Source organism: Bidens hawaiensis, unplaced genomic scaffold, assembly GCF_021521415.1.
Source record: "Bidens hawaiensis isolate Kalapana, Puna unplaced genomic scaffold, B.hawaiensis_p1.1 tig00013123_1, whole genome shotgun sequence".
Classification (NCBI taxonomy): domain Eukaryota; kingdom Viridiplantae; phylum Streptophyta; class Magnoliopsida; order Asterales; family Asteraceae; genus Bidens; species Bidens hawaiensis.
Genome location: NW_027492110.1, coordinates 317238 through 330882, shown reverse-complemented (window position 1 = coordinate 330882; position 13645 = coordinate 317238). Strand labels below are relative to the sequence as shown.

The 13645-nt window shown below is 34.2% G+C and overlaps 2 protein-coding genes across 2 annotated transcripts; both read right to left on the bottom strand.

Moving 5' to 3' along the window:
- Positions 1-2932: 2932 nt before the first annotated feature.
- Positions 2933-5511, bottom strand: LOC143543488 (peroxidase 11-like). The gene is made up of 4 exons (XM_077035800.1): positions 5025-5511; positions 4378-4569; positions 4124-4289; positions 2933-3357 (listed from the first exon to the last, which is right to left on the bottom strand). The coding sequence occupies exons 1-4, from the start codon at positions 5244-5246 to the stop codon at positions 2933-2935; spliced, it is 1005 nt and encodes a 334-aa protein (XP_076891915.1). The 5' UTR covers positions 5247-5511.
- A 3707-nt stretch (positions 5512-9218) lies between these two features.
- On the bottom strand, positions 9219-12084 carry LOC143543487 (ceramide synthase 1 LOH3-like). The gene is made up of 6 exons (XM_077035799.1): positions 11724-12084; positions 10146-10375; positions 9909-10064; positions 9644-9829; positions 9370-9554; positions 9219-9256 (listed from the first exon to the last, which is right to left on the bottom strand). The coding sequence occupies exons 1-6, from the start codon at positions 11859-11861 to the stop codon at positions 9219-9221; spliced, it is 933 nt and encodes a 310-aa protein (XP_076891914.1). The 5' UTR covers positions 11862-12084.
- Positions 12085-13645: the final 1561 nt, after the last annotated feature.

The following is a 13645-nucleotide window of genomic DNA, read 5'->3' as shown; positions in this document are numbered from 1 at the left end:
TTTTTTTTTGTTATTTGCATTAATAGGTATAGGTGGACCTTCTTTATTTTTTTTACCCATTCAAGTTTATGCTAATGCTATAATTTAATAAAACTTAATAGTTAATAATCAATATATTTTGGAAAATTGGATTTTAATAATCCTAACTTAGTGCAGTTGGCCGATAATAATCCCAACTTTAAAAATAGCTGTCACTGGTCCCAAATTTCACACTATTTGTTTTCATTAGACTTCCGTTAAAAAAAATTTAACGACGTTAAGTTTTTTTCAAATTTTAGATTGATGTTTTAGGACTTTTGATCAGAATGAGAATATGAATCGACTTATGTAAAACTTAACTCGAAATAGCGCTTTAAACAGTTTAATTTTTGTTAATTAAAAGTTTAAACATCGGAATTGAAGCATCATTTAGTCATTTGGACCCACCATTTGATGGTAAGTTTTACATCATCGACTCGTATCCTCATTCCGAACAAAAGCCCTAAAATATCAGTCTGAAATTTGGAAAAAACTTAACGTCGTTAAGTTTTTTTTAACGGAGGTCCAATGAAAACAAATAGTGTGAAAGTTGGGATCAGTGATAGCTATTTTCAAAGTTGGGATTATTATCGGCCAACTGCATTAAGTTGGGATTATTAAAATCCAATTTTCCATATATTTTTGTTATTTTTTCGTGCTTAGTTTTTTTTGACTTGCTAATTTATGTTTACGATTTAGTTTCGATACCATTGATACCGACAAAGTTTTTTTTGTTCCACAAGGGTTTTGTTAATAAATTTATATTTTGGTTTAGTTTCGGTGGTGCCATAGCCCTAGACTAACTGAATATTGTTGGTTCGCCAAAGCAACACATGATTTTGCTTTTTTAATATGTTAATTTGTAGTATTTGGGCATTGACGAATTTATCTTTTCTACTAGATTACACCTTCAGCTCAACACAACTCGCCGGAGGTATCACCTAATAACTAGTATAAATTCAACTTTTAGTTGATGTTATAGTTATATTTTTTATTGCCAATATTTCTTGTAATATCAAATGATTGAATGTTTTATTTGAGCTTTTAAAAAAATGTTATAACAAAACCATCATTTAAAACTTTGTTTAATAGGTTTTGTGTTTCCTAATGAACCTTGATGCTTCATTGCTTCATAATCGAGTTGGTCACATCTAATACTATACCCGCAAAAATTTATAAAACTAATCTCATGCCCATTCCCGTAACCCGAACACATGTCACTAATCACCATGCATATGTGATTGCTTCGTAAATCTGCTCCAATGATTCAGTATGATCGTCTGACATGGTGGACCTGACTTGTTCCACACTTACATTTCTTGATGATTAACTGTGTGAAATCATCACGATTTAATCAGTTTCACATGTGAAATAATATATTAAACAAGAACTTTAAACGAAAACGAGCCTTTAGAATATAAATGGGATTTTGGAATCCTATGCAAGGATTTTGTTGAATAATAAGGTATTGACAACTAGATTTGCATGGCTTTAAAAAATAGCTTCGGTCCCAATTTGGATATCATAAACACACTTTAAGTTGAAAGTAAAGGCATTATAAAAATAATGCCTATTGGGCATTAGTGCCTTTTGAGCTCCGTTTATATCTTTTGGTCTCATTAGTGCCTTTTGGGCTTCGTTTGTGCATTTTAAACTCCGTTTGTGCACTTTGGTCTCATTTGTGCCTTATAAGCTCCGTTTGTGCCGTTTAGACTCTTTTATGCCTTTTGGGCTCCGTTTGTGATTTTCAAACTCCGTTTGTGCAGTTTAAACTCCGTTTGTGCACTCTGGTCTCATTTGTGCCTTATAAGCTCCGTTTGTGTCTTTTAGACTCTTTTATGCCTTTTGGGCTCCGTTTGTGATTTTCAAACTCCGTTTGTGCACTTTGCTCTCATTTGTGCCTTATAAGCTCCGTTTGTGTCTTTTAGACTATTTTATGCCTTTTGGGCTCCGTTTGTGCCTTTTAAGCTCCGCTTGTGCATTTTAAGCTCTGTTTGTGCCTATAATGCTCCGTTTGTGACTTTGAAGCTTTGTTTGTGCCTTTTGAGCTCAATTTTGTACTCCGTTTGTGCATTTTGGGTTTCCTTTGTGCCTTTTAGGCTTCTTTGTGTCATTTGGTCTCATTTGTGCCTTTTGTGATTCGTTTGTGCATTTTGTGCTTCGTTTGTGCCTTTTAAGCTCATTCTTACCTTTTAGTCTCATTTGTGCCTTTTAAGCTCCATTGTGCGTTTAGGGAATGGGAGATTGATTTTAACTCACATAATCGACTGCCAAGATTCTATTTGAATACGTAAAAGATGAAAATTTATCAAGGCCTGAGTGAAGCTCTACCATTATTGATGCAAGGTTGAGCTTGGCGACTTAAACTTAATTTGAAGACTCGAAATTTACGCATAACCATGATTTTGAAAAATTTCTGATTTAAAAGCCAGTTTTAGTTTGAATAGACTGATAAAAGCTCAATTGGTTGCAATTCTAATCATATATATAGTAATAATTGCAATGCAATTATGTGGGCAAAAGTGAAATTACACTAATTTTGATGTTATTTTATTAATCTCGTGAAAAAACATTAAAAGTGGTGGAAGGTTAATCATGCATCATGTGGTGGCGTTGATAGCCGAAAGACAAGAATACATGCACCAATCGGCGGTGTCTCATCGTTGTTAATGAAAAATATATAAGTTTTTATAACATAAAGCTAAGAAATATGCTTATGATTACCCCAAAATTAACAAGAATTTAAGTATCAAATTTAATAAGACACTTATAAGAAATTAGTTTTTTTAGTATTACAATTTAAAGACATTATTTCTTTAAATGAGTCCCCTATTGTTAGTGGTCTCATGCATCATACAAACAACACAAATTCAAATTATAAACACACATAACAAAAATATTACACAACACATCTTTATGTGTTCACAAACCTACAATTCTTCCTAACTTCACCATCAACATAAGTCTCAGGATTTGTAATATTTCCTAGTTTCACCATCGACTCCGAAAACTGTTCAAAAAAAGCTATTGCATCTTCTGCATACTTCTTGACAAGTTTACTTGTTTGGACTCCAAGAAAGCTGGAATATAGTTCTTGATCAGAGTTAAGAAGACCTTCTCCTCTAAGAAGTATGTGGTAATACGTGTTGTCGAAAAGGTTAGGTGTAACATAGTCCATTGGTGATTCGTTATCGTCTCCTCCTCCTACAGCCGGGCATGTTGATTTTAAGGTCTTGAGGTTTGACTCCGCGATATTGTTCATAGTTGAAGTTGTTTGATAGTCTCCGTATATTCTTGCTCGATAATTTGTACAACGCGCCATCCCGATTGTGTGAGCGCCTTAGACAATAATTGATCATTTCATAATGTTATGAACAAGCACACATTTAGTGTTAAATATATATTTTTGTCACAATAGTTGTTAAAAACTTTTATAATAAAGTTTTGAAAGTGATTATGCTATGTGATAATAAGAAGAGTAAACCGCAGTTTTGGTCCCTTCAGTTTGTCCAAATCTGCGGTTTTAGTCCAATAGCTTCAGATTTGTGATTTTCGTCCCTGTGATTTCATTTCACTTGCAATTAAACCCGATCTTACTAACCCGTTAAGTTCGGTCGTTAAACTCATCAACATGACCTTTAAATGAGGAGTAATTTTGTCCTCCCCCCCCCAAGAATACACCTCAGCCCCTCACGTGAGGGTGCTTGCCAATTAGGACGGGGGTTTATTTTGGGAGAAAAAAGACAAAAGTGCCCTCACGTGAGTGGCACACTGATGAGTTTAACAACCAGACTTAACGGGGTTAGTGGGATTGAGACTAATTGCAAGTGAAATGAAACCACAGAGACGAAAATCGCAAATATGAAACTATTGGATTAAAACCGCAAATTTTGACAAACCACAAGGATGAAAACCGCATTTTACTCTAATAAGAATATAATAACATGTTTAAGCGTGTACTGCAAACCTCTTAACTCGTAACTATATATGTTTATTTTGATTTCTTCTTTAGACTTAATTAAACCTATTTATACAAAAACAATATTGATGACACTAAAAGCACGGAAAAAGTTGTTAGATTTACGCTTATAAAATTTTCTCTTACCGGAAAGTGCCACCATGTCGGTTACCGAGAGGCTTTGATACATAAACTTAGCAATGATGGATAAAAGTCCATCATTTGAACCAGGAATATTCGATTCCACTAGCGAAAAGCTAGCGGTTTTCGAGTCTTTTCTCCCAAGTGGGACATCCCAATAAGGTCCACCAACCTATATATGTACCCAAAGTAACATAAAACAATATCATAAAAATAAACAAATGTTAATGCTAGAATATTACAAGCATATATCAACTTACCAACACAGTTGCATCTCTTGCAGCAATTGTAAGAGCATCGGCACATGAAACTGTGTTAGGACATTCGGATTCAAGCTTGTTCTTTATTCTATCGATTATTTCGAAACCTTTCAACGCATTCGAGTTAGTCGGAGCATTCTTTTCTCCTTGTAAAGTGTATGTATCATCTAGCAACACTGATCCATCACAACCCTATATCAAATCAATAACAATTAGACTACCAGAAAAAAAAAACTCTTTCTGATAGAGGTGTTCACAGTCTGGGTTTGACGGTATTCAAGTCAAACTGTTAGTAATGATAAAAAAAGATGCATTAATTCAAGACGACCGAAATTATGAAACAATAATGTTCCGACAGTTAAATCTTTAAACTGGACATGTGTATTGTATTTTTAAGTAAAGTGCAACCATGCATATTCTAAAAGCTCGCGTAAAATATAAAAAATTAAACAGACCATAATCTTATATGGTCAAGTTCGGTTTTTTTCCAATCGTTTTCGAATATAACAATAAACCAAACCTTTGGATATGGTTTGAAATTTTCTAACCCAACCAAACTGATTAGAAAAAAAGAAAAAGAAAAAGAAAAAACCAACCATGAAACCAAACCTATGACCGATTTTGGACTGTTTCACAACACAACACACCTGGACAAAGCAATCATGGAAATGTAACCGTAGGATAAAAGCGGCATTTCTAAGATCAGATAGCACAGCACACTCCATTTCTTTCCTAACAATGGCTTCTACATTCGGGCAAGAAGATCGGTAGTAATCTAAAGATAATGGTTCGTCGGTTGCATGCAAACATTTGAGGCAACATATTATGAAGCATGAAAGAATGATCAAGATGGTTGATATGATTTGCATTGTGCTTGTGTGTGTGTGTGTGTGTGTGTATTGATTTAATGTTACTTGGGTGGTACTTAATCTAAATGGTTAGGACTGAGGCTATATATGGGTAGTAATATGTTGCTTTTGTATGTGAAAATATGTTATTAGTCAAGAGAGGATGTAACCACTCTTGGTTTGGTTGGTGGGCATTCTTTAACCAAAAGTTTCAAGTTGTGTGTCATAAAAAGTTCTGTCATAAAAAGGTGATTTGGGCAAGGCAAGTTACCAAATTATAGTCTGATTATTTTGATTATATGATATTTTTTTACCATTTCAACTATTTTGGCTCAAAAGTCGAAATGAAACAAGTGATCAGCGAGTGCGCTTTACACGATTTTGTACTTGATCCCAGATGGCGTGTTTGTATACTTTGTTAAGTGTTAGTGTGCTACGAAGGTGTGGGTCCCGCATGTGGTTACCGAGAGGCTTTGATACATAAAATCAGAATGATGTAATTTAGAATTTAAAAATGATAAGACCAAGATTATGTTTGATTATGTAATATTGTAATTAGGGAAAATCATCATGTTGACCATTTATTTTGGATTTTAAATTTCCTAGAATTAATTTTTTTTTCCTAGAAATTAAAAAAATAAAACTAAGATTATCAGATTATGTCATCCTCTTAAAGGGTAATTTAGACAAGATTAATAGTTAATATCATGTCATTAACACCTATTACAAAAGGATAAAAACACACTTGTATGTAAACTTTGATTATAACCTATAAGGGACTAAGAGGTGGTAGGTATATGATTCCCTTTCATCGATTTCTTGTCATAACTTCTTAAATGTCATATGTCCAGCACAAGCTGTAATTTATCTGATCTCATTGAACAACATGATATTGACGGTTCCTGTGAATTTTCTGGTCATGGGCTCTCATGGTTTAAAAGAAAAAACTTTTGATCACACTTAAAGGTAAAACATAAATTTTTTTTAATTTTTTTTGAGAAAATTATAGAAGTAAATAAATAAATAGTTTGCTTATGGGAATAAGCAATATTGGCTTATCTTATACAGTTGAACACATCTTGACACAAGTTACCATAGAAGCAAGAAAGGACCTGTGTAGTGTGTACACTTCACATGTACCAACTCATAAAACAAAGAACCACAAGTTTAAACAAACCAACTCAAATCTAGCTTCCAACCCAACCCAATACCCGTAAAATGATTCAAAAAGTTCGGCCCGTTCATTCATTTAGTACACATATTACACGAAAGAAAACACAAACAGTTTACTCAGTTTCTACAATACAAAAAAAAGGTATCAAAAACTTGAACTCATATTCTTGTATACAATTTGGAACCAAGCCATCCGATTCGGGCCACTAGACACGAAGAGTCGCGTTTATAAACAAAACAATTTTTACTAGAAAACCAAAACCATGTATGTATCACTTGTAAAGAACAATGTTTTTAAGATAGATTATTATACAAAGAGCATACTTATAAGCATGGATCATGTTTCATTAAGGAAATGAGTATACATTGCCTACTTAAAAGTATCTATGTTTCATCCGTGTTTATCGATAATAGTCTCATTATGACAACCACCTACAATAGGTGCGACTAATGCAACCGACGCAGCCCTTAAAGCAAACCACATGGATTATTCTATTGCTTGGAGGGTTTATATTTCTTTGAAATAAAGAATTAGTTGCCATATCTGGCCGTGAATACGCATTGATATTGAGCTAATAAGAAATGTTTCGTCTCAAATACCTTCACGGCAAAATGTATAGGTTTAACCAAAAAAATGTTAATGAGCTGATGTGCGAAAATATATGTATAAGTAAAACACAAGTCGAAACTAAGCTTTAAAAACCAAACAATCTATCCTAGTTCACACAAACGGCAAGTGTACCGGTCGCGTATAGCACAGATGAAGAAAATCCGGATATCGAACTCGAAGACACGTGAAAACGTTTATAATCACTAAACTCTAACCAAGACTCACCAAAATATTTAATTGATTTTTTTATATTTGATTTAACTACTTAACTTAACTAAATGAAAACTTTTGACAAAACTTCGGAAACTTTGATTGCAGTGATAAAAACGTCTACCTAGGTAAGAATCATATTGAAGGAGATGACAAGACAATGGATTGAAAACTCTCACGACACCGGTTCTAAAGGATGACACAACTAAGGTTCGCTCAAGAAGGTCAGATCACCTCTCGGTCTCACTAACAAACTCTAACTTATCTTAGTTGATTTTAAGAACAAACCGGGAAAATAAATTATTAACGTGTTCTAATACCGACTCACCTCTCGGTCTCACCGACACACTAGCCTAATGGAAACGAATACTACGCAACCAAGGATAGAGGAACAATTCAACTTAACTTAAACTAGACCAACCAATCGCTCAAACACCCAAACCCGACAAGAACAAAACCCGCTCTCGCGCGATCTTAATTCTAACAAGTAAAAGTAATGAGACGAGTTTACTTCTTATCACCTCTCGGTCTCTAAGAAGGTGTTTCACAACTGATTTTATCTAATTAATTTACCCACTTATCCCTACGGTTGTACTTCCCGCAAATAAACCCTAAACACAAAGTAAAGAGCCTTATACATGCAACAACTAATCAAAACCGATTCAATTAATTAAAGCACGAGGTTATTAGGTATAATCAAACAAAACACAGCCACTAAACACAATCTAATTTATTATTAAATCAAACTTTACATTAACAATTTAAGCCATGATTATTAACAATCCATATTACTAGTCAAAACCTAACAATATTCATCAAACCTAGGTAGAACAAACAAGATTAGCTACTCATTAAGTTTGGACAGCCATTAACATTCAAGTAAAACATCATAAACATCAACATAAACATAATCAAACTCATTCAAGATCCAAGAATAACTAAATCAAAGTCAAACAATCAATTACTTGCAAAACAATCCAAAGAAAAAGATCAATTCAACTAGTTAGGGTTCTTGAACAAGAAACAAAGTTTAAAGATGATTACTTAAGGTTTATGAGCTGAGTTAATCAGTGTTTATGATGCCTAGCAGCTGCACAAGACTCTCCTTGGTGTTCTTCTTCCTCTCCAGCCGTCACAACAGCCACCACAGCCGCCACAAGTTTTTTTTTCCTTCTCCTTTGCTGCTGCCGATCGGAACTATGGCAGAAGTTAGGGTTTTTTTTATTTTCGGGATTTAGGGCTGGATAATGCAGAAAATTAAGTTAATTAACTTAATATAATATCATGTAAGGCTTCTAACTTGTAGGCTTGGGTCGGGCCTTGAGTTTTAGCTTTGAAACTTGACCAAAAAGGCCCCTAAAGTCTTCCAACTTAACTCTTTTTTCACCATCTTTCATAAACCTACAATTAACATTTAAACTTTGTAAATTATTGCACTTAACCCCCAATACTTTCATAAAATAAACAATTAAGCATAAAAACCATGATAAAATCATAAGGAAAGTATGTGTTTTACAACACATCATGAGCTCAAATAAAAACTAATTTTACATAATGGATTGAAGAACTTAAAACCAATTATATAAACAGAAAGTACCAAATCCAAGCATGAACCAATTACGTCTAACGAACAGCAAATTTAATGTTACATGAATGAAGTTGATCCACCAAGGTTCCTTGATGATAACAAGTCAAGTGAAAACAGGAACACAAAACTATCAACAAAACAAAAAAAAACATCATCAATCGTATGTGAACTGGGACGAAAGTTGACTTTCTATAGCAGTTTTGACTCGCTATCTATATAAGTCTGTTCATTAACATAACACTATGCAGGAACTCAATCTGGACATTATGTTTAAACTGCTATGATAAAAAAATCTCATCCCACCTGTAAATGAAAACAAAATTATAAAACGCGTCCTTTTTTTATATAATCCGGATAAAAAGAAAGAGTCTTGCTAAAATCTTGAAAAGTTAAAAATGAATATTTGCATTACCTAATCTTCGTGTTCTTTATCACTATCACTATCTGAATCTGCAAACACGTCAAGAAAAAATATTACAAATTCGGATTTTCCTAACGAGCGTATTTTTAGAATAAATAAAGATATATGAAATATAAAGTTGTAAGTAAAACATTGAACTCACCGGAACGAACATCGTCACTGAGTTTGCCTCGATCTTGAATTTGTTTAACGAGCATGCGGTACATTAGCACCCACCAATACACGTGAAGAACAAGCAAACAGTAAAGAAGCGTGTTGAATACGTAATAGTAGAGTGGGCCCTCCTTAATATGCTTCTCCTTATCCAAAGTCATAACTACTTCATAACTGAAATTTTCAAAAGACGAAAAAAAAATATAATATTATTATCACATACACGAGTTTATTACAATGAGAACCAAATAATATTTTCTAACCTTGTACTCCACAATATCCAAAACGGGTAATAAATAAGGCGAAGCACCACCCACGATATTACAAATACGACAAATGAAAAGCTTGCGAGTGCTTCCGCACCGCTGTATTTAGACATCTTGCCGACTTCAAGAAACACATCACTTGCATCATGAAGTGCTAGAATAACCGAACCAGCACGAGCAAACCTACACAAAATATACAAAAAAGCTAATATACATATATAACCATCCTAAATTTCTATACAAGAAAAAAACGTATAAAAACCTGCATATATAAGACATTGCAATGAGAATCGCGGTTGCAACATGATGGCCCATCGACACACCGAAATCCGATCTTCTTGTTTCCCAAAATATCAAAGCAAAGATGGAATACGTGTAGAATCCACCCGTGTACATGTATAGACCTTTTAATTTTAACCTGGAAATATGTTAACGAAGATTATTAGTATTAATATTATTATTGTTGAGTATTTATTGTGTAGGATAGATGACGGATTACTTCATTTGCTGGTCTGGCCATCTTTGTTCACCGGGACCTAACCAAAAGTTGTTAGTGTTGGTGAACCACGGTTCGTTGTAAGTTACGGCTAAGGCTAATACTTCGGCTGAAAGATAATAAATGCATTTCCAAGCGGATTCTTTAAATTTTCTTATCTTCTTGTTTCTGTCATCGGTTTCAACATCCAGCTTCTGGTGGTCCTTGTCAAATATTAACCACCTACCTACACGCTGCAACATGTCACTCGATTGTCAATGTAAATTCTAGTTATTAAATATCTATATCTACTCTAACAAATGAGTATCTTGGGTGCCACGTGGCTATAGGTACTTATAGAAACCGGGCCCGTGGACTCAATACTAAAACCCTAAATACTATTGCATACCAAAAAATAGTTTTAGCGCTCTTTTCCCTTCACTTTTTTTCCAATTAAATGAAAAATATATTTATATTTTTTTTAATAAATGACAAATAATTAAGATTCATAATCGAATCTTCCAATCATGCCGCTTAATTGATGTTTCCGCATGTCACCAGAATCCCGTGTAACATTTATCCAAAAAAAACACTTGAATAACATAACATCTATTGATCTATTCAGCCCGTGTAATACACAGGTTTCTAACCTAGTCAGTTAAGATGTTGCATCCCGGATTTCTTTAAATAAATTAAAGTAATAAAGCACATGTTTTTCTCTACCAAATCCGGCATCAAATCACGCCCGGGCTCGCAAACCACTCCCATCATTTAATGCGTTAAACATAATCGAATAAATTTTCAAATCTTAGATTGAATTCTAGCTTGAAATGTTATTTAAAGGGATTCACATGACTCATGTACTTCTGAGTCATAACTAGTTACAATCAGAAAACATGCAGCTTCTGGTTGTACATGAAGCTTATTTGATTGTACATTGAACAAAGATTCTGTTATCATGTTTACATCAAAACCACTGAATCTGTCTGCAATGCAATATAGTACATCAACATTCTAGAATACCATAAATCAATCTAATTTATTCCAAGAAACCTAGAAATCTGCTAATTAAACCAATTCAATAACAAAACACATAAATTCAAGAAACTGATTCAACCCCAGATCATATTTCAACCGGGTAATCAAACCTGATTATTAATTAACATTCTAGAATACCATGAATCAATCTAACTTATTCCAAGAAACCCATAAATCTGCTAATTCAACAACTAAACACATTAATTCAAGAAACTGATTGAAACCCAGATCAAATTTCAACCCATTAATCAAACCCAATTGCTAATTGAACCCAGAAGCTTCAAACTTTGCCTCAAAAATCTGCTAATTAATAATCAGCACATTCAAACTAATTCAACAACTAAACACATTAATTCAAGAAACTGATTGAAACCCAGATCAATAATCAAACCCAATTACTAATTGAACCCAAAAGCTTCAAACTTTACCTCAAAAATCAGCTAATTAACAATCAGAGCATTCACACTAATTCAACAACAAAACACATTAATTCAAGAAACTAATTAAAACCCAGATCAAATTTCAACCCAATTGCTAATTAAACCCAAAAGCAAAAATCTTTACCTCAAAAATAAATCGGTCAAGAAAAAATCGAACAGTTGGGAAGAAGATTGCAAACACAGGAAGAGCTGCAAAATCCGCATACGTTGGGAACGATTCTTGTTCGAAATCGATTGAATTTAGAGCTTCGATTAAACCCATGTGGAACTGATAGATTGATTGATCTGCAGTTGGAGTGAATTTGTGATTCCGATTGATTTGCAAGTGGGTGGGTTTTATTCGAGGCGTCAACGATCTATCGGATGAATGATTATTATTATTATTATTATTATTATTATTATTATTATTATTATTATTATTATTATTATTATTATTATGTTTCAAATTGGTCCTTGTACTTGTTTATTTTGCATTTATGACTACTTTAAATGATCAGTTTTTCCTTTTATGAGGTGGTGTACACTGTACAATATAAGTATGTCGGTGCGGTTTTGGATTAAAACTGAACCAAAATCGAAAGGTTGTTTTTTGTGTTTTTTAAAATCTTTTTGATATTGTTTTTAAGGTTTTGTGTTTTCGGTTTTGCAGTCTGGTTTGAAAATTTGGTAAAAAATAATGAATTTAGACATAAGTTTTTTTTATGTTAGTTAATAATCAAATGATTATTATACATTTGGGTCGGTGTAGTTTTGGACTAAAGTTGAACCAAAATCAAAATGTTGGTTTTTTTGGGTTTTATACAAACTTTTTGATATTGTTTTTAAGGTTTTGTGTTAGGATTCAGTTTAGTTTCGGTATTTTTCGGTTTTGCAGTCTGGTTTGAAAATTTGGCAAAAAATAATGAATTTAGACATAATTTTTTTTGTTAGTTAATAATTAAATGATTATTATACATTTGGGTCGATGTAGTTTTGAACTAAAGCTGAACCAAAATCGAAATTGGTTTTCTAAAAATTGTTCGGTTTTCTATTTGGGGTTTGTACAATTCCTATTTTCTCGATTTTGTCATTTGGTGTTGAAAGTTTGAGCTGAACATTTTTTTGGGCAAAAATAATATAATTGGGTCAGAATTTTTTTTGTTAGTTAATAGTATATATTGATTATTATACATTTCTATTACAAATATTTGGGCCAAGATGTTATAAATTCCTAAAATTTTAAAATAAAAAATAAAACTTATATGTTTGTGAAGAGGTAGGTCCCAGCAGAGCCCAGTTGGACCCGCAAGACTCACCTTAAACAGGGACGTCTGCGCAGAGACCAACTGGATCCGCAGGACCAACCATGCTCAGAGACGTGACGTCCTTACGCGCAGTACGCAAGCTGGTCCCGCAGGAAATGCCTCCCAATGGTGAAGGACTCCGCCTGTCCCCGCAGCCTCGGATACAAGCCATTAGGGAAGGCCACCCGCGCAGCATGGCTACACGCACAAGGCACTTAGCTCTCGATCATTCAGTGTCACCTGAAGGAATGAGCCAAGCCGGGAGCAATCCCGCACAGAGGCGGGAGGGGGAATACTCCCGCCCAAATAAGCCAGTCCGTATACTGAAGGACCTTTTACTGTACCTGACGAGGTATGGGCGAAAGATCTGATCAGAGATACGACAGCTCACTGATACAGTATGGCGAGCAGCATGCTCCTGTACTGTATCACTATTAGCCGCTGCCTACTCACCAACTACTCATACCACGTGCGTAGCCGGCAGTTGGTGGAAAGGGAACAGTATACAGCAGGCCTGGTCACCATCAGCCGCTGCCTACCCACCAACTACCAGCAGGGCACGTGCGTAGGCTACTGTTGATGAACAGGAACACTGTTGCAGCCGGCCATACCTCCTTGGAAACCTACCTTCGGCTATAAATACCCCAAATGGTATGATCATCTGGACACAACATATCTTACTACATTATTATTGTATTATACCTGATATCTGCTCTAGCAATCTCTTAATATACTTTCATATTTAAAGAGCAATCTAGTCTGA